General features: G+C 38.9%; 2 protein-coding genes and 1 long non-coding RNA gene across 4 annotated transcripts in view; 1 reads left to right on the top strand and 2 right to left on the bottom strand.

Annotated features, from left to right (window-relative positions):
• Positions 1 to 10,735, bottom strand: part of prrc2c (proline-rich coiled-coil 2C) — a 31,717-nt gene extending 20,982 nt beyond the window's left edge. For both annotated transcript variants that reach the window (XM_042005928.1, XM_042005929.1), the window contains exons 1-2: positions 10,355 to 10,735; positions 3,074 to 3,243 (exon numbers count right to left, since the gene is read on the bottom strand). In XM_042005928.1, coding sequence (XP_041861862.1) covers positions 3,074 to 3,188 — 115 coding nt within the window. In that variant the 5' untranslated portion in view covers positions 3,189 to 3,243; positions 10,355 to 10,735. The remainder of the gene's footprint in view (positions 1 to 3,073; positions 3,244 to 10,354) is intronic.
• Positions 1,547 to 20,254, top strand: LOC121652865. Its single transcript, XR_006012697.1, has 3 exons — positions 1,547 to 1,626; positions 18,017 to 18,022; positions 20,244 to 20,254. It is a non-coding gene; the product is annotated as an uncharacterized LOC121652865 (long non-coding RNA).
• Positions 13,723 to 17,730, bottom strand: LOC121652859 (flavin-containing monooxygenase 5-like). Its single transcript, XM_042005930.1, has 10 exons — positions 17,626 to 17,730; positions 17,111 to 17,286; positions 16,842 to 17,030; positions 16,564 to 16,729; positions 16,158 to 16,300; positions 15,663 to 15,859; positions 15,290 to 15,437; positions 14,941 to 15,148; positions 14,769 to 14,841; positions 13,723 to 14,686 (listed from the first exon to the last, which is right to left on the bottom strand). Exons 2-10 carry the CDS (start codon positions 17,243 to 17,245, stop codon positions 14,272 to 14,274), a joined length of 1,674 nt encoding a protein of 557 aa, XP_041861864.1. The 5' UTR covers positions 17,246 to 17,286; positions 17,626 to 17,730; the 3' UTR covers positions 13,723 to 14,271.
• Positions 20,255 to 20,960: the final 706 nt, after the last annotated feature.

The following is a 20,960-nucleotide window of genomic DNA, read 5'->3' as shown; positions in this document are numbered from 1 at the left end:
GGCTACTTAATTTGTTTCTACAAGGGCCACAGTCCTGCAGTTTTTCAATGTTTCCCTGCTCCAACACACCCTTGTGTTGCCCTGCAGCCCTTGTAGAACTGAATTGAGTAGTTCTGATCTAGAAAGTGCACTCTGATCTACAGCATCTAACCCTATTAGCTTGACTAGTGGCTAAGGCTACACTGCAGGTATTAATACTTCCGATTTTAATCCTTTTTTTTTTTTTTTTTTTTTATGAAATTCGATATTTGTTTGTGGTCGTTCAGATTATCATTTGAATGCGACCTTCATCACGCTGAGGATGAATGGTATGCGGCCCTAAAGAGACACACATGCACAGGGACGTCATGTTGTATTAATGGATGTACTCGATGCTTCACATCTATATATCTATTCAGAAGTACTTGCATACTCTGAACCAATAAAATTATGCCCAATTGATGAATGAAAGAAGAAGACTGAGAAAAAGGAGAGCACAAATGTTAAAAATGACCTTTTGTGGAGCAGTGACTTCTACTTCTGTACAGAGGCATGTACAGACTAGGGTTGTCACGATACCAGAAATTCAGTAGTCGATACCAATACCAGTGAAGTTACACAATACTCGATACCTAATTCGATACCACGGCAAAAAAATAAAAAGACTAATTTATTCAAGATATCCAGCATCTTTATTAAAATATTAATCTGTTTACATTGTAGAAACTTGAACAGATAAATAATAATAAAATATATACCTTGGTGTTTTCCCTTCAAGTATTTACACAAAGATTGTGTTTTTTTTACTAAAGAACAAACAAATAAATAAAAAAGAAATAAGAATAATAATTAAAAAAATATTTCTATAATGGCATGCCCTCAAGTATTTAACAGAAATGAACAATATTGTGCTTAATGCAAGAACAGCATTATAAATCCCAGCAGCCAGTCAGAAATGTAATCATGGACAAAATTTTAAACAAACATTGTAGTTTACAATGGTGAACATTTTCTGTAATGAAACGTTTTAAATATGAACAAATACTGTAAATACAAAATAGAAATACAATAATAAAAATAGTTCTGAGCCTTCAAGTATTTAAAAGAAACAAACAAAATTATGCTTAAAGATAGCTTTGTGTTCCATCATTATTGCACATGCCAGCAGCCAGAAGCCTAAACAGCCTCGGTAAGGCTCCGTTGTGGTCCGCTAGCAAAAACTTCGTAAAGTTCTGCTCACCTTGAATTCTTTGTATAGATCCGGGTGCCTGTCTTTAAGGTGCTTTGCTAGATTGGACGTGTTTCCTCCTTTCGTATTGAATCCCTTTCCACATCTTCGGCAAATTGGGTTTTGGGGATTTATTATGTCCCCTTTGTCGTTTGGCCTGAAGCCAAAGTACTTCCATATGTGGCTCCTGGTTCCCTTTTTTTCAACGAGCTGAGGCGGAGCAGCCGCTCCCGCTGCACTCAATGTAGCCATCTCCACCCAACTGTTTAGCTAGCAGCGGGCGGATGTAAACATCTCTTACGTCCGTTTCCTTCGGTACCATCGGTACTACCGGTACCATGAAAATACATGTACCGACAGTACGACAGCAGTGCTGGTACCGACTTGGTACCGAAGTACCGAGTACCGTGACAACCCTAGTACAGACAATGCAGCTGAGTTAGTCTGTGCAGAGTCCTGTGCAGCTCTAATTTTACCAACCCACACCTGCCCGAACCCGTTGGAATGATTACCAAACCCGACCCGTGGATATCTGGACCCGACCCGACGATCTAGGACACATATGTCAAACTGGTCCAGCAAAGGGCCGTGTGGCTGCAGGTTTTTGTTCCAACCAAGCAGCAGCACACCAGATTTGACTGATTCAATCAACTGATCTCAGTCTTCAGACAGCTGATTGGTCAAACTGTGTGCTCTTGGCTGGCTGGAACAAAAACCTGCAGCCACACGGCCCTTTGCTGGACCAGTTTGACATGCCTGATCTAGGATATAAAACACAAGCTGACCAGCACGTTAACACATTCTAATTGTAAATACACCCCCCCCTTCACAACATTACTTTGTTTGATTCGTTCATATATTAAAGTGATGGTGTTGTTTTGTCGTCGGTTTCATTTACAATAAAAACACAGTTATTATTGTGAAACAGCAGAATTGATGCAACTTCATTGACATCAAAGACACATGAAACGCGACATGACTGTTCAGACTGAGGCCACTTTGACGCAGATCGGATATGTGTCTGACTGGATATGTATCCGATCTAGGACAACATATGAAAGTGGCCTGGGTCAGATTTTTTTTAAATTGGATTTGTGCTGTTAAGGAGTCATTAAAAAAATCTGATACGAGTCCCATATGGACCAGAGAAAAAAACAAAACAAAAAACAATTGGACCAAGACATCGGGAGGGACAGATGTACTCGCATATATACATATTTTCTAGGTGCACACATAGTGCATGACCAATCACAAGGAAATCCATGCTTGGTTGCATGCATATTCCATATTTCAACTGTGTTATTGAGGCTGAAGAAATCACCACAGATGGTGACAGCAGATGTTTGAGTAGCACAATTACAGGTGTAAAAACAAAAAAAACAAACAAAAAAAAAACAAAAACAAAACACCACCACTCATTAATTTAACGTTAAGTGTAATAAGCATTACCCTTTGGACATCATTACTTCCACTCATGTCATCAGTGCCCAGTATGTGATGTTCTTCCAAAAGTTAGCTGTGGTAAGGACCACACTGCACTCTTTCTGATTGGCTAATTGCTCTGCTAAACTTTACTGGCTGAGAACAGCCTGTTTAATACCACAAAGAAATTGGACTGAGGAGTATAAACAGAACCACTACAAAAACACGTGCATCTGTTTTCTTCATCTCATTTTTCTATTTGACGAAAATCCGCCATAGGGATGGAGAACTTTAATTCCTGCATTATTGATATTGTTAGTTTAAAGTCTTTACGCATTTATCAAACATAAAAACTCATTTAATCATATTGGATATAATATCTACCATTTTACTTGTTAACACAGCAAGGATGACCAAAAATAGAAAATGATACTGAGTTCTTACCAGCAGTTTTCTGGGTTTCCAGAGATTTGCCTTTGTAGGTGTTGAAGAGGCTAAGGGTTGCATACTTTGTCTTGCCATCCTTTGCCTTGGTGCTCTGCCCTGACTTCTCTGACATTTCGCTGGAAACTCATTGAGTCTGGTCCTTTGGCTTCACCCCCAGAACCAGCCTCCTATAGACAAGAGGGGAGATAAAAAAAACATGATTTAATGAATGAATGAATGAATGAAAAAACAAAAATCTTAAATGGTGTAGTGGTTTTTTTTTTTTTTTAGAACGGTAATCACTCAAATAGCTTTTCATGCAACTGTTCATCTGTCATATCTTGCAATCGTTTATTTACTTAAACTCTTAAACCCTAGGGTTTTTGGAGGTGTAGTTCGCCTGAACAGACCTACCCAAATTAAATCAACAATAACTCTGTAATTTTCAGGTCAATATACATAACCTTGGTCTCAATGGATAGGTAAGACCCTATGGAATATAAATCCAGTGTCAGAAACATTGTGAATGATAATATGCCTGTGCAAATTGTGATAAATCATAGGTAAAAATAAAAACAATTATCCTCGCCTAATTGTTTTTTCTTTTACACAGATGAAAACATAATGATAAAAATCATTCTGTGCATAAAATACCACTGCATGCATTCAGCAACTCCTTGACTACAATTATACAAAGTTTCATGAGAATAGAACAAAGCTCATAGCTTTGATGCAGGTTTTAGTGTGGATAGTACCAGGCGGACTCTCCATTTGGCCACTTGGATACCCAAACTGTGCCAAATAGGCTTTTTTACTTATTGGAAGAAAATCTGCCTACAAAACACCACTATAGGAGGCTGTGTGCATACAGTCCACCATTTGGCTCTTGCATAATATAAAATTCATAAAAAGATAATGAGCTGTAACCTTTTTTTCCAGTTGAAACATTTATTTCAATAGTGCTTTAAACTGTCAAAAATAGAACCGCTGTCTTCAGAACTGGATATCTCCATATCACTACGTCTCTGTATTTCCTCCAGAGCTTCAAACACAGTGTATTTGTTTTTTTGTAATTTCTTGGACATGTTTATGGCTTTTATCCTTCGTTCTAAATGGATAAAAAGTCAATATGAAGCAAAGAAATGAACGCTGTTCGATATTCGGTCTTTCCGGTGCGCTCACGTGCGTAACTGCCGCAAAATGGCAATGATGCTCCTTTGTTTACGCGCAAGCATTTATACCTGACAGATAAAGTCTCGTTCAAGTGTCAGATGTCGTTGGAAAGCTCGTTAGATGTAGAATTTGACCAAACTTTATTTACACTGCCAAGACCCACAACAAAACAACAAAATGGCTGTGAATGGGAGCATATGACATGTTGGAGCATGATGCAGTTTCACAATTATGGATTACTACGCTGTGAGTTTTGGTCGAAGAACAGTGTGGATAGAGTGAAAATGACGACAAAAAGGTAAGGAAATAAAAAATATCGCTGTTTGTGAGAATAGCTTTGGGATTTGGTGCTGTATTTGGTGATAAACATGCTGTCTGATAAGGCTTGCTGTGATGTGTAAAGGTTAGCTTTGTGTTTGTTTTGAGACTGAAGTGAGGTGCTTGGCGAATATCTTTTTATGCTTGGTATCATATGAAAGTGCAGCTTTTCTAGTTTCATTTGATACCCAATATGTTGGGGTGGAGTGAACGGGTCACGCGTTGTGTTGCATTTTGTTTCGGGTGTTACTCGTAATGGTGGCGCTGTTTGTGGCATACGTATTTTAAAGTTGTTATTAAACAAATACTTTGTTGACTAAATGCACTTGGAGAGTTGATTTAGTGGCATTAGGTATTCTTCTTTAAGACACATTATAAATAAAATATCCTTAAATCACTAAAGTAACATTTTTACACACATGAAGTTGTGTTTACACCTGATGGACCCATCGGTGGGTCTGTTGGGCTTAAGGGGTTAAAGAGATCCGTGGGATACTAAATTTAGACCATGTAAAAGTTCACCACTGAACTTAAACGTGTTTGGGCATGTCAAACTTACAGAAAATTAATTACAGTATTTTTGTTGTATTAAACCATAACAAAAGCAGAAGGACAGAGACAGAACTGAGTAGTCATCACACAAGATGGAGTGGTGCAAATTAAAAGGGTAAATTAGAGTGAGCATTATTGAGGGCTGGGAGACAGCACATTGGGGCTTCAGTGTCTCTACCAGGTCACACGGAGGCCATTTATTATTAAAGGTGGATTGGTGTAGACTGGACTAACGGTGCCTGTGCATGTAGTGTTGTGTAGCTGTGTGTGTTGAAGGGAGCTGACACCTCAGTCTACTTGCAACTTGGCCCTGGAACACTTAAACAGAAGAAGCAGCTATGCAACAGGTATGTAAAGTGTTTTCCTTGTTAAAGCACATGCTTTTTTTTAAACAAATTTACTGTCAACGCATATGTTTTTCCCCCAAGAAATATAAATAAGACTAGTTTATATTACACTAGGATTCCCTGAAATAAATTGTTATATTGTTCTTGGTGCTGTTACTATAACCACATTTTTGCAAGACAGAGGTATTAATAAACCACCCACAAGGTATGCAAAGCAGCTGTCAATACTGTTAAACAACCGCCCCCCCCCAAAAAAATAAAACAGTATTGCTCCATGGCAGATATATATTAAAACCTGCTTACTGAAGCTCTTTGAAAGGCTTTAGTGTGGGGTTTCTTGCAGTCTGCTGTTGTCCACCACTGCCTTTGTTTACCTCCCCTGCTTGTACAGAGATTTATCCCAAAATGGAAATAGAGAAACAGTTGCTGTGGGGTCAAGCCACCCTCCAGGCAGGGTTCTTTAATTCCTTAAGGGCCCTACAGGTATTAGTTGTTTTCACAAATTCATATGAAGCAGATCTCATCACCTTGTTCTTGGGGTCTAGACAAGCTTTGTAATGAATCATTAATGTGCAATCATCTAAAACCTGCAGAACAGTGACCCTCAAAGACCGGAGTGAAAGAACTTGCTTTAGAGCCTCACTTTTAACAGGAAGGCTATGCGCCCTCACACCGCTTCCAACCAGATGCATATGCTCCTCGTGGTGTGATCGCAGGGATAAATGGACTTGCACTGGAGTGCACAAGTCGGTTGATACAGCCATGACCCATGACTCAATCTCACCCATCAGAAGCATAACCTCAGTGATGTAGCCGTTTTGCCCTGGTCGTTTATTGTGTATGTTAAAGTACCTTAATCTCCCCCAGTCTTCTCTTGAAGCACAGGGTGCTCAGAGTAGGGAGGACCTACTGTTAAATTTGAAGTTTACTGAGGGGGGGGGGGATATAAATAAAATAAAGACTAGGCAGCATCCCTTAAAAACAAACAAACAAAAAAAAAAAAACAAACCAATTAAAAATAAAAAAACTGCAATAATGTATCAAAACATCCAAAATCATGGGAGTACATTTCTCCACCAAGACTACTCACAGCTGATACTCAATTTTAATGTTGCCACTGTTTGTAATTCAACAGGTTTTTCATTAAATTTAGCAGCTTTTCTGATCTCTTAATTTTAAAAAATGCCTAGCAAAGAATCTCATAACCCATTCAAGCTGCTTGCACATGCTCAATGTTGTTCTTGTAAGAAAGAAAACAAACAAAAAAAAAAGACATGAGTGAGAAAAAGACAGTACCAAATTCTGAAATCCCACCATGACTTTTGCTTTAACTGAATAGTAAATTTGTTAATTTATGCTGCTGTTTGATTAAAATTTCAGAGTAGGAGCCTTGACATTAACCAAGAGCTAACATCTAGTGTCATCTTTTCTGTCAGTTTCAGACTTGTTGCTCGTTTCTGACAGCAGAGATAGAAATATGTGTAAAGGAATTTTTGTTTTTTATCATTTTGAACTTTTGAAATGAAAATTGATCACATCATTAATACTAATTAGTGTATTTTGTCATTTAGAGATATATTGTTTTATCTGGTATTTACAAACAAATTCAAAAGGAATATGCTAAGTTTCTTAAAAGTGACCTCAATTTGACAGTGGCATTTTGGGTTGTCTAGTTGCCCCATGTATGCACACTAAGGCTAGGTTCACACTGCAGGCTGAAGTGACCCAAATCCGATTCTTTGGCCCCTATGCGACCTGTATCTGATCTTTTCATGACAGTCTGAACGACACAGATTGGATTTTTTTCAAATGCGACCCAGGCCACTTGGATATGTGGTCCTAAATCCGATACGTATTTGATCTTTTGCCATGCGACTTCAGTCTGAACGGCCAAGTCGCATTAATTCGACCTACACGTCATACACGTTGTTTATAAACTCCATATCTGTAAAGGCGCTCACATCACTCTCCCACCACTCCTGGCTGCGACTCCGTACCAAACGTTTCTCTGTACAGATGTTGCTGCTGCTGCTCCACAAAATGCCATGGCCAAAAATTTGGCTCTCCACTTTTGCAATCTCCTCCTTAAAATGATACCATCGGAAATGTGCTGACTACAGCTGAATAATAAATTAAAAATTGCAACATACGCTCCGCTGTTACCGTCCATGTTTACTTCCGCAAACACAAAGACGTCACACGCACGCTCACTGTCACGTCGGCGTGTCTTCTACACATGCGGGACACTTTTGGTGAGCATAAGGTTCATACAGGAGATCACATACAGTCACATTTAATTGAAAATGTGAACGGAAATGTGAACGGACTCTCAGATTTCACAAAAAAATCCAAATTGAGCATTATGCCCTGCAGTGTGAACCTAGCCCAAGGTGTCTTCTAACATGCTAGTCACTTTGGTTGCTGGCTGGCTGGACGGACGGACGAACAAACAAACGAATGAAAAGTAGAAAATAATTATTTTGGGCGTCAAAATTGGGAAGATCTGACATTTTTAGATGCAACTGTTATTTAAAACAAACTTTATAAAGTAGATAGATAGCATCATTTCAGTTCTGATGCTATGCTCAAATGCAGAAGCATGAAAAATAAAGTATACCCTTTTGTTAGGTTTGACATATCACAAAAAAATTATCTGGTACTCTACAGGTTTTAAAGATTATATGAAAACAAAGAGATGATGCAAACTGACATCATTTAACACAAACTAAGTGACTGAGTAGCTTGTTGAACCATGTTTAGCTGTAGTTTTCTGCGTAATGTCATCCGTCTCTCAATACTGTGGAGGTTCAATATTCTGTATAAAAAACATAACGTTGCTTCAGTGCATTGAGTATGCACAACAAAGTTGAGGCCTGGACTTCGACTGGGCCATTGCAACACCTTGATTCTTTTCTTTTCAGCCAATCTGATGTAGATTTGTTAGTGTGCTTTGGATCATTGTCCTTTTGCGTGACCTGACCCATGATCCAGCTTTAGCGGGTCAGACAGATGGCCTCATATTTGACTCTAGAATGATTTGATACAGAGGAGTTCATGTTCAACTCAATGAGTACAATATGCCCAGGTCTGTGGCTGTAAAACAAGCCCAAATCTGTGCCAGACAGATAGTATGAGCCATTTGTGTTGATATGCTGCAGTATGACTTTACCCAACATGCTGCTTTGCATTATGACCAAATTACTTGGGTCTCAGTTGTCCAAAAGACATTGTTCCAGAAGTCTTACAGTATATACAGATGTAGTTTTGCAAACCTGTTGCTATGTTTTTCTCCTCCCTTTTTACTTGGCAGTACAACAATAAAAAGACCTGGATCCGACCCTAGGGTGAATCTGCTGGGATAGCCACTCATTCAAAGACTGGAGTCTGTCTTGATTGTTTTTCACTTCCATCGCTTTCATTGAAAAGTGTACTACAAATAGTTTGGAAATGACCTTATAGCATTATTTCGCTAAGACCATTGCTGAGCTCTTTCCTCCTTTGTATTGTCTTAACATAGACCTGAATACTCCATACCCACAGGTTTACATTTTGTGCATTAAATGTGTCCAGCTACACAGACACCGAAAATAAACTTTTACAAACACACATGGCAGATAAGCTTTTACTGTCGCTATATTGGGCTTCCATTAAAGTACAGGGTCAAGTACATTTCCCATTTAACCGGTAATTTCTGTAAGCAGGTAATTAAGAATTATAAACCAATTTCTCTTAATAGTAGATCAGGATCTGATCTTCACTCTACAAAACAAGGAGGAAATTCAATTAAATTCAAGAGAATTCAGACATCTCCAACATTTCTTACCACTTCTGGCACAAGAAACAAAAGCGATGACAACACTCTGGACTGGAAGCTACTTAGGATGTAATGTAGTCCAATGCCTGGTCATCAAATCAGAGGATCCCAGGAGAACTGACTGCAATTTCATTTATCTCAAAGAAATGCAGAAGGTGGTCATGTTTAGATTTATTGCACTAATAAAGCCATTTGTGACATTTGTGTGTCAGTTTAAATCATGTACCTTAGAGCTCTCTAGAGGACAAACCAATTTAGAGTGTAAAAAGTGCAGCCCGCTAGAACTCCTTGCTTATGCCTTTTATTACCAGAAAAAAGCGAAATTGTAAGTCACTTGAACATCCTTATTCTGTAAATCAATGCTCATGTACTCCAGACACTTCCATCTGTAGTTACAGATCTCTGATCATGGTGTGTTGCCCGGTCACCCAATGTCAGAATATAAAAATCCCTTTTTGAACTACCATTAGTCGTCCATGTGCAGAGAAGACGTCGCAAATTATTTCTCTCTGAAGTGGTTTCTAAATTTGAAAGATTTTTTTTAAAATCACATGGAGTTCTTCACAACCCAGTCCGGTTAGACACTCACACTCCAACAATGTTCTGAAAGAGCACATAAACTTGCCCGGGCATTTTACAATCCAGAGGATAACCTGAACTGATTTCTTGAACTTGTATTTCTTAAATCACTGCCATTGACGAATATACAGGCCACCCCTCTCCATGAATCAAGCTACTGATAGTGAGGGTGGCTCATACCGGCAGGGGAGTAGAGGCCGTCTTCGCCCGGAACTCATCCAGACAAGGCTCAAATAACACGTTAATCTTCACAAAGGTTACATGCAGAAATGCCAACGTTTCTGTGTAGTAGCACCACGGCTTCATATGCATTGAACTAAACCTGGTGCTGCTAGAGAACAGGCCGTCAACTTGCATCGTTTAGCATAGTTTCGTTTCTCGGTAGTCGCCATCACATCCACTTTCAGCTAGACTGTGGTCACACACTATGCTAACCAGCTAGCGTTGTGTGAACATCAATGTGTTGGCTACTGGGCAAAACAGCAGATTTGCTGCCTGCATAAGATACAAACCCACCTGCCACCGCCGCTGTCTTCCTTGTCTTTTGATTTGTTATATGGCCTCACTTGAAATCCGGTTTCGGCCTGGTTTGAGGTGGACGAATGTATGTCTGGCCGGCGGATTACAAAAGCTGGCTAGCCTGCTAACCCACTTCGGCTAACGATGGATAGCCTTGCTTGTTGGCTGCCAGCAAACCGCACTCCACATGCACGGCTTTATCTTTTGTGTCTTCTCCACCGTTTCAAGCCCCCGGGCCGTCCTAGTCTGCTCGGCCTTCGCTGCGGGAACCGGTACGCTTCTGTCTCGTAACTCCGTATATCTCCCCACCCGTTATCTCGTGTCAGACCGTTTTTCTACTTGAGTGAGGCCCCGCTCGCGCCGCGGCCTGTCGCACGATTAAAGATGGCAGACAGTAGTTGCCAGATTTATCTCCTTACATCCCCCTCTACAAGGTTTCAACAACCTGCACAAGTTCTTAAACATTTACAAAATTCATTGAATTCAGAAAAAGGCTGTTTAACAATATTAGACTTTCACGTGGTGGATTTGAACGGGTTTAATGGGGGTTAAGTCAAACAGAGAAAGTTAAAACTGTGGCTAAATATAAACTTTAATCTTGATTACTGCCTGCAATGGCCAGTAAATCTAAACCTTATCAGTAAATATGGAAAGCTAAACTTAAGTATATATTGTCTTGAATTTGACCAATGCTGCAATCAGTAGGCTCATTTTAAAAACGTGCACCCAGATGATGATGATGATGATGATGATTATTATTAATATTATTATTATTATTATTATTATTATTGTTGTTGTTGTTGTTGTTGTTGTTGTTGTTGTTGTTATTATTATATGTCCTGAGATCATTTTGAAAAATAACCAACTGATCTACAGCTGTTCAATTGTCAAAGCAGCAAAATGTTTAAAGACAGGCAGTATTCATCCTTGAGATATGAATGTAACTATTAAAAACTCTCTTCATCACTTTCTTATAAATTTTCTTATAAATTCTTTTAAATTTTGGATTATTTCTAAATGACTGAACCTTGCTGCCAAGTGTTCCGGTTGCACTTTGGTTAGTGTCACCTTTACTATAATTTACAACTTAAACTGCATTGTTACACTGAAAGCACAGGGTTTGACGAAGAAATGCTGAACCATGAAAAAAAGGGGCCGAAGTATAGCATGACTTTTGTACATTCTTTATTTTATTTTATTTATTTATTTATTTTACTGGTTTCTGGAAACCTGGCAACCCAAATGCTAACGAGTCACGCGTGGCCAAATCTTGTTCCGGGTCTACCGGGTGGTTCACGAGTGGCGGTTAACTTGAAGTCCAGTACACCTAATAACTGTAGCTATTCACGTAAAGAATCAATATGTGTTTACTTACAGTCTATCTATCTATCTATCTATCTATCTATCTATCTATCTATCTATCTATCTATCTATCTATCTATCTATCCACACTTAAGGTCTGAGTTTGCGTACATCCTTTTATATAAGTCTGGAATCTGCGATGACAGTGTGGTATCCTAATACAGCATGCAACAAAAATAAGGATAGCAGCCCACAGGTAAGGCCTGTAGGGAAGAGAGACTTGGCAGGATAGAAGGAAAGATGAGTGCAGAAATATATTGCACTGAGCAGAGTTTTTTTTAGGGTGCTCGGATTCTACTGTGCGAACTCAAGTATGACAACCTGTTCAATTCCTGCGATCCAGCCAGAGTCTGGACTTGAAGTAGAGTTTCTGGATAAAGGAAACAGCTGTGCACTCATCCCCTAATCAACTTTGTTAAACTCCAACATCTCTGAGAAACTTTCAGGGGATCTCTGAACAAAGTTTTAAGAATTATCCACAATAATTCATTTTGCCAGAGGTGCTTTAACAAATCCAACAGCAAACTTTTCCATCACGGGGTGAAATTTATAAATCAAGCTATCTGGTGTGAGTGTCTCACCTTCTCTGCTAAACTTCTATATTTAAGTGAAGTGGTGATTAAAGTTTTTTTTGTGCACCTTTGGATTTCTAGTTTCTTGATTTATTAAATTTAAGGGCAACTCCATGGCATACAGTAACACTTTATAAATGTAGGTATAAAAAATCTGCTAAATTCAACATGTTCCCGGTGATTCAGCAAGACTTTTTCAAGCTAATCACCAGACAAATAGTTATCATTAGATGGCGTCTTTGACCCATGTATCATTCTAGTTCATGACTCTGCCTGGATTTAGAGATCTGCATTAATACCTTACAAAGCTGCCAAAGTAATACATTTAACATGAGTATTGCATTCTTGGAAATCTAAAGTTTTCTTTTAAAACATTCTTTTTTTTCTCCAGTAAAATGAGTGAAATATGCTTCTTTTAAATATAATACATTAAATGATTAAGTTATATATAATTTCATATTACCGTGTAATATATTAGAGATTATGTAAATATTAGAAGGAAGTATCTTTTCTTTTTAAAAACAAAGTCAGACCCTGTGGTAAAAATGAAGCTTTTGTCTCATTGTTTTGTCTCCTTATCAATAGAACCAGAGGTCACTTTAAAGATCTCTTATCACCTTAAGAGTAGCCCAACCCATGCAGTCTGCATGGGTTGGGCTACCCTCTCCAACTCAAAGGGATGTTTGGACTCTTCCAGACCACTTTTCTGGCTCTGTGAGGTGATATCAGTTTGGCATGCAGGGATTCAGAAATACGCTGAATTACAGTCTAGTCAGCAGCAGCTGAACCCCAACAGCTCTGTTTTCTCATCCAGGCATCTGATTTTAATGATTTAGCAAATGAAAAGACATTTGATGAATGGCATGTGGGGTAACGTTTACTCAATTTAGAAACATGAGCAGAAATTCTAAGAAAACTGCACAAATTTGAGCTAACAAAAGATTAAAAAAAAGTATTTCCCTGTCAGGCTTTTTCATGCAATCCTCTAAATAACTGAAATTTAACTCACTGGTGTACTTTTAGCAGAGCAGCAAAAGGAATAACATGCTCTGTGTAAATGCACAGCTGATTCAACCTTTTGCAGTGACAGAAGGATTCATGGGTAACTTTTTGCACACACCCCACAGTTCCTACTTAAGGTCATTGTTAGAGTTTTTTTTTAAATCTTTTAATAACTTTGTTTTAAATCAGTTATTACGACCATATAGCATCCCACAAAGCTGTTTTAATATTAATAAGAAACACAATTACAGAGCAACGTCTGCATTGATTATGTTGAGCTCACTGACCTACTTTGCGTTTTGCTTATCAAAAAGATGTGGTAAGCCAACACCTGTTTAGTGGTTCTGCTTCCCCTCAGGTCTTTCATATCAGTCAGAGTGGAACCTTGTAATTTTACCTGATGCAAAGAACTGTAATGAATCCAAAACCTCTTTTAAATAGATTTTATTTTTAACTGGTTTAATGAGGAGCACAATTATACATGAGAAATTACATTAGTATAAAAAAGAACACACGTGACAATGCAGTTTTACATAATTACTGTGAAAAAGAAACCAGGATCTGTGTATTTTGTAAGTTTAGTTAAAATGACATTTTCAAAATGTAATAGTTCATATACTCAGAATTCACATAGGAAGCGGAGGAGCAGAGAGCTTTATAAATCGCCAATTATAATCTATGAGAAAAAAAATAAAGGCTAAAGTGAAAAAAATATATTCTAAAAATCATGCAAACCTAAGGCTATACAGAGCGAAGCACAAATCTGTAAATTGGACAAACAAAAGAATGTACTGATTAATGTAGTGTACTTTAACATCAGCTGGCTTTTACATGTGTTATAGATCTGTATCCTTAATTAAAATATATTTGAATATTCCAAATTTGAGACATTTGTGTAGTTTACTGCAAAGATTTACTAACGTTTACATTGGTCACAAGAGTTATCCCATAGAAAATGATTTCATTGGGAATTGTGCATCACTTTGTGGGCAGGTACGTTTTAACTCTCTCCAGCAAAGGAGTCGGATCCTGCAGAAAAGCTGCAAGACTGTTCCTGTTGACATATGCAGCCACGCCCAGGGCAGCAGCTGACAGAACCAGAGGCCAGTGCAAAGATCTCTTTGCTTTGGGGTCGTTACATGGCCTGGTTTGCATGGGCTGAGCGATTCTCTCCCACTGGGTGAGGATGGCCTGGCGAGCTCCAGCCCACTTTCCTGGTCCTCTGAGGCGATACTGGTATGGGGTGCAGGGACCAAGCATCACATTCAGTCCCAGCCTTGGATCGGTCAGCAGCATCCTTGTGATATTGGGTCGAACCCCAACCATCTCTGCGATCTCATCCATGTATCTGATGTAGTCAACCTGGATGGTATGTCTCTGACTGGTCACATACCTAAATATGAGACTCAAGTTGAACAAGTGCACATGATGGAAATATAAGCATTAGGTAATTACTAAGCTGAGTAATGCAGTACCTTTTAGCCATGTTGTTCTGCTTGCACATGACATCTTTCAGCATAGCACTTGCTGAAGGAAGCTTTATGCAGCCTGGTTTAAGGGATTCATAATGATTTACTTTTGTAAACACTCACACACACACACACACAAAATCTGCCAAGACAACAGCAATGAGAAAAAACCTCTTACCTTTAAAAACCCGTGTGACCCATCTGGCTTGCATCTCAGAGATGGGCATAATGGCTCCAAGAGGCTGCACAAGACCAATGACAGCAAGCGTTGGGCGGTCCAGCTCTGGAAGAAACACATACTTGTACAGAGATGTTTTGTTCTCAGTCACTGAGATGACTTGGGAGGTTAGGAATGGATAAGAAAAGTTGTAGCCAGTTGCAAACACCTGTAAGAAAAAAATGAGGCTTGTGTCATTAAACTAACTGCTGATTCTGCAGTTTTTTTTTCTCAAAGTGCAGTTGGGGCACAGAAGCAGACAGGACTGAGACTGGGTGTGGAGTTTGTACGCACAAATATCAAAACTTACCACCAGGTCAACGTCTTTCACTACAGTCCCATCATCAAACTCAACGCTGGAACCCTGAAATCTGCGGATGTTGGGCTTCACTTGAATTGTTCCAGATAGGATGCGGTTGGGAATCTCATCATTCACAGTAGGATGTTGGCTGAGCAACCTGAGACACCAGTAATACAATCCACAATATAAGTACATTTGTTATACGGCCAGACAGATATACAGAACATAAAACATGAAATGATTTTTTCAGGAAGAACTGAAAGGAAAAAAAGAGAAGAGTGATCACTTTGGATTACAAAAAAAAAAAAAAGAAATCAAGGCAACCTACAGACTTTTACACCATAAAGTGTACACTTCAATAAAATCTGCATGAGTACAGCACCTGTGCTTCGGCTTTAGATTGTACAGCGCGTGATCAAATCTTTGGTTGAGTTGTCTCTCTCCAAGGGAACAGAACCAACCAAAGGGAAGGACACTAGCTAGAAAATCAGTCACCCTGTTGAAATACAGATCAAGGGGCATCCCATTGTTTCCAACTCTGTTCAGGATCCAAGCTCCCCTTCGAGTGCTCAGATAAACCTACGTAAAGAAATAATAAATGTCACTGTGCAGATCATTTAAGGTGAACATTAGTTTTGATAATGTGCTTATTTGTAATAACATGTAAATGAAGCAGAAAAATACAGTAAAAATATGTTATCTGGGACGGTTAAAACAACCGAGTATCACCTGTACCATCCACTGTATGAGCATTTACAATCCTTTATCTTACTTACAAGAGCTGCTTGTGCAACTTTACAATCACCTCTGCTGTAACACTGACACCACTGAACATGAAGTGAAATGTTTCATGCAGTGTGTTGCATCTTAGTCCAACCTGCTTGGTGACTCGGCTCAGCTCAACTGCTATGTCTCCTCCAGAGTTGCCTATTCCAATCACCACAACCTTTTTGTTCCTCCACTCCTCAGAAGTCTTGTAGTCTCTGCTGTGGAAATACTTTCCAGTGAAAGTGTCAATCCCTGAGAGAAATAAGACATAACGTTGTGACACCTGTGCCATTGATTCTGACCCAAAATGACTGTGATTACTTTCCTTTAGCACACAATTCAAGCACAAAGTAAAGGTCATTAAAGCCTCAATGCTTCACACTTTGGATGTTACAGATTTGTGACGATACTGTAGCCTACTTTATAACCAGGCTGTACACAGTAAGAACACAACAAGATTAGTCATGTTGTGACAAAGGTTGATTATGAGCCTAATCAGCATGTCCAGTTGTTACCTGGGAAGTCATGAAGAGGCATGTTGGGCTGACAGTGATGTCCAATACAGATCATTACAGCATCAAAGATGTGTTTCTCCTTTTTGCCATCCTTATTTTCTGTCTGAAGATCCCACTGACCTGAATGAGAAAAATCTGACCTCTGCTTCACCTGCAAGACTTTAGTCTGGATACAGAAAGAGACACAGCTGGTTGATAACGGTGCAAAAACTTTCCTGTTGTCTTTATGATGACACAGAGAACCAAGTGAGAGCAGTTTGTTGGTAAAGCTTCCTCACATTAAGGCGGATGTACTTGGTGAGCTGGAAGTGGTCCGCATACATATGAAAGTAGTCCATAATGAGGGAGTTGTGCATAAAGTTTGGGAAATGTGCAGGAATGGGAAAGTCACTGAAACACATCATCTCCTTGGAGGTGTTGATAATGACAGAGTGGTAGATGCTGGCCCTGTCTGGCTCAGGATTCTCCTGCAATTTCAGATATATTTCTTTTTAATGTAGGCCTACAATATGGCAGAAATGTGAGACATGCATGGACATGAACCCACCTTAAACCTCCACAGACCGCCAATGTCATCGCTGCTTTCAAAGCAGACAGGCTCCAGCCCTTCATCCAGGCAACACTTAATGCAGGCCAGACCTGAAGCCCCTCCTCCAATCACAGCCACACGACGACGAGCCATGATTCAGCTCCGTGAACCAGATCAGTCCGAAAAGTTTCTCGCTGTAAACAAGATGATGCATCACTGCTGCGCCACACTGAGGACTTTCCTCCTATTTACTTCAGTTAGCTACGCTAATTAAAAAAAATGTTTCTTTTTTAATTCAATCCACTTATTTCACTTGATGTTCGCTTGAATGTGTCCGACAAAATAAGATTTACCAAATAGGCTCGAAATAAGTTTAAAAATTACTTGTCGTATTTTATCGGAAGGCGTGCCAAGACAGCGCTGCACCTATCAAAGTTACTGAGCACGCGCTCTGTCAACATTATGAGAACTCAATCGTTTTTAATATCAATAGATGCATGCAAAAGTAGCTAGAATGGCTATAAAAAGCTTACCCCTGAGGATCGAAGGAGAAACAGCTTCTTTCGTGTTGCATGCAGCTCGGAAGTGGGCGGAGTGAGAGTTGCTCTGCTTTGACCCTTGCTTCTCCACAACCAGTTATTTAGAGGGAGGGTAAACAGAGACTGATCGGATCAGTTAGCTTTTAACTGGCGATATCACGAACCTTTAGTTGCTTTTATCTAAATTATAAGCCAAAGAGCTAGTATCAAGCTTGTATGGAAATCCATTTAATCCCTTTTAATAATAATAAGAGGTAAAAAAAAAAATATATAAAGTGAAATATATGTACAAACAAATTTATAATATGCACATACAAACTACTCACAAAAAGCGGTATTCAACAAAAGAAATGTAAAAAGTTCACGTTACACTGAAATATCATAGATGTAGGTTAAGTAGCATCATGGTAATTCCTTCATTTCAAACTATTTATTGAAACAAAACCTAACAGTAGTGGGTAATCCACAATATAAAATGTTAATGGTTTAATAACTTTTATGTGGTCTTGGTCTGGTGATGTCTAAATGTGGAGTGTTTTAAATTTCATTTTATTCCTTGGCTTTTAACACTGCGTGAGTTGTGTCTTTAGTTTTATGTTTAACAACTTTTTTTAGTTATTTATTTTTTGTAACGTGATTTCATTTAATTTATTGTGGTATATTGCTTTGGTGCATCCATTTGTCATGGTTCAGACACTTTATTATTGTTTTAACGATTAAGCATCTTAGTACGTCGGAAGAAGTACATAAACTTTGTACAGTGCATTTTCACGTGTATTCAAAAGTTTAGAGAAAGTACAATTAAGTTCACCTTTAAAGGTTATAGAGAATTTTGACATCGCTGATAGAAAAATCCAAATATCCCAAACTTTTGTGAAACTAATATTACACGCACACACATTATATATTTATATAATGTCAGTCAGTATTTTAAGATGTTTTTTTTTTTTTTTTTTTTATATTTGAACTCAAGAAGATCCTGATAACATCAGTTTTTATGTGAATCAGGTTTATTGGAGCAGGAAACATCTAAAATCCGAGCTCTGTTTCTATTTAAAGACAAACATTAACCTGCATATTTATTATGGCTGATTTATTACCTCAAGTGGAAAAAAAAAATAGATTAGACAAAAACTGATTATATCACAATCTTGGCACACTACACAATCAGAAGCTTTGTTGCTAAGAGTTGATAAGAGTATATATCTATATTTATCTAGATCAATAAGGATATCTATAAGGATAGAAAGTAAAGTAACGGCATCAGCTGTTCAATCTGAACAGGAAAAAGGAGACAACCAGCTGCTACACCTATAAGGAGACAGAAAAGCACAAAGAAAATCATAAACATAGCTGTAGCTGTTTGTGATTAAACCCACAGGACGACACAGTGACTGTATCAGCATGCAGGTTAGTGAATGTGGGGGCAAACTATTAGTCCGGGCCACCGCAAAGATCAGAGACAACACGGGGCCCAGACCAGGTACACCCCCCCAGGGCAGGTATCCCAGCCAGCCTGCTACAGGGATGACCATGCATCTGCCCAGAGGGGAGCAGAGGAAGCCCCAGCCAGAGCACTGTGCTGCCATGGAGCACAGCCCCCAGGAAGCCCAGAATTCTTAAAAGACTGGCTTGAAAACATTCTTGTGTTGAATTTCAGTCACAGTTAACAGCTCTAAATCAATGAATGAAGCCCACCACTGCCAGTGTAGGCTTGGCCACTGTGGGAGAAAACACATGCTTGTCAAGACCAGCCTGCAGCCACACCATCAGGGGCAGGAAAGGGAAGCTGTAGCCTGTGGCAAACACCACTGCATCCACATGTGTGACACACATATACATATCAATGAGTGTATAGCAATGGAAATTTCAATGGATTATGTGAATTAAATAAACTATGACATGGTTTATGGGTTTTTATAGATCAGTTTTTATAGACTTTATTAATCCCATGAAAGATTTTCATTATATATTCCTTAAATATCTTGTCTATGATGGTCCCATCAACAAAGACAACACTGCCCTCACAGAACTCCTTCACGTATGGCTTCACCTGAATACAACCTAAAATGATCCAAGCTGGTAGATCATCATTCACTTGAGGAATCTGTGCCCAAAATCTGCCAACAGAAGAGACACAAACACACTCAGTTAGTTTTTAACTGAGTTTAGAGTGTAATTTATGCACTTGATGAATATGGGTCTACCCACAGTTCCTGACAAATAAAGGAAAAAACAATGTGTGCTTAAAAAACATACAAGACTTTACATTTAAAATTCTTAGCTTGAAAGCTTTGAACAAAAGTTTGTCACCATCTGCTGGACAAGTTCATACTTTCATGCCTCAGAGGAAAAATTAATAGGAGGAACGTCACTCTTCTATACTACATGTGGCGTTTCTGCAAATATTATTAAAGGTGTACACTTAATCTAAACTCTGCCCTCATGCTCATGTTTTGGTTTCAGGCATATAGTTTGTGGTCAAAAGCTTCATTCAGTTTCTTCTCCAACATCCCATGTAGAAAAGAGCTTTCGAATCATCGTCTCCACCCAAAGAAATCATAATCACGTCACCTGGGAGACCCCCCTATCCCACGTGGATGACAACCCAGGCTCCACTTCTGGTACTGAGGTACACCCTCAGGTTACCAGTGAACGATACATGAGCGTCACATCTCTTTTAAGAATGCATTTGAAACAAGAAGGTGCATAATGTTAAACAGTTCTCCTGTTTCAGAAAAAGACTGCATCCATGTAGTTTGGCTGAGTATCCACAGCAACATCTCCTCTGTCCGAGTTCCAACCACCGCCACTCTTTCCCCCTCTAAACCCTCAGCTTATTGGTGGTCCCAGCTGTGGAAGTATTTGTCTTTGAAGCTTTCAATTCCTGTAATGGAATAAGATAAATAAAATGATCAGCAGTGTGAGAAAATGACGTTTTCTTTTTCACCGGTGGAATTGAAAACAAAAATTAATAAATAAAATAAAAAAATCATGAGAATCTAAATTTACCTGCAAAGTCACTAAGTGGCAGGTGAGGTTGGGTGTAATGTCCAGTACAAATCACAGCAGCATCACAAACATTCAGATTCAGAACACTTTATTTATCCCCAAGGGGCAATTCAGTTTACAGACATGAGTCACAGCAATGGACAGGACATAATCCACACATTCCACATTACACACGGATCAGTCAGAGTTCAGGATAGAACGTCAGCAGCTAAAGATCCAGCCATACAGTGCAGCAGTTTTATCATCAGTTACAGTAAAAAGGCTAAAAAATAGATTAAAAACCTAAAAACAACACATGTAACATCTCACACTAAATT

Source organism: Melanotaenia boesemani, chromosome 14, assembly GCF_017639745.1.
Source record: "Melanotaenia boesemani isolate fMelBoe1 chromosome 14, fMelBoe1.pri, whole genome shotgun sequence".
NCBI lineage: Eukaryota > Metazoa > Chordata > Actinopteri > Atheriniformes > Melanotaeniidae > Melanotaenia > Melanotaenia boesemani.
This window is presented reverse-complemented; position numbering and strand designations above follow the sequence as displayed.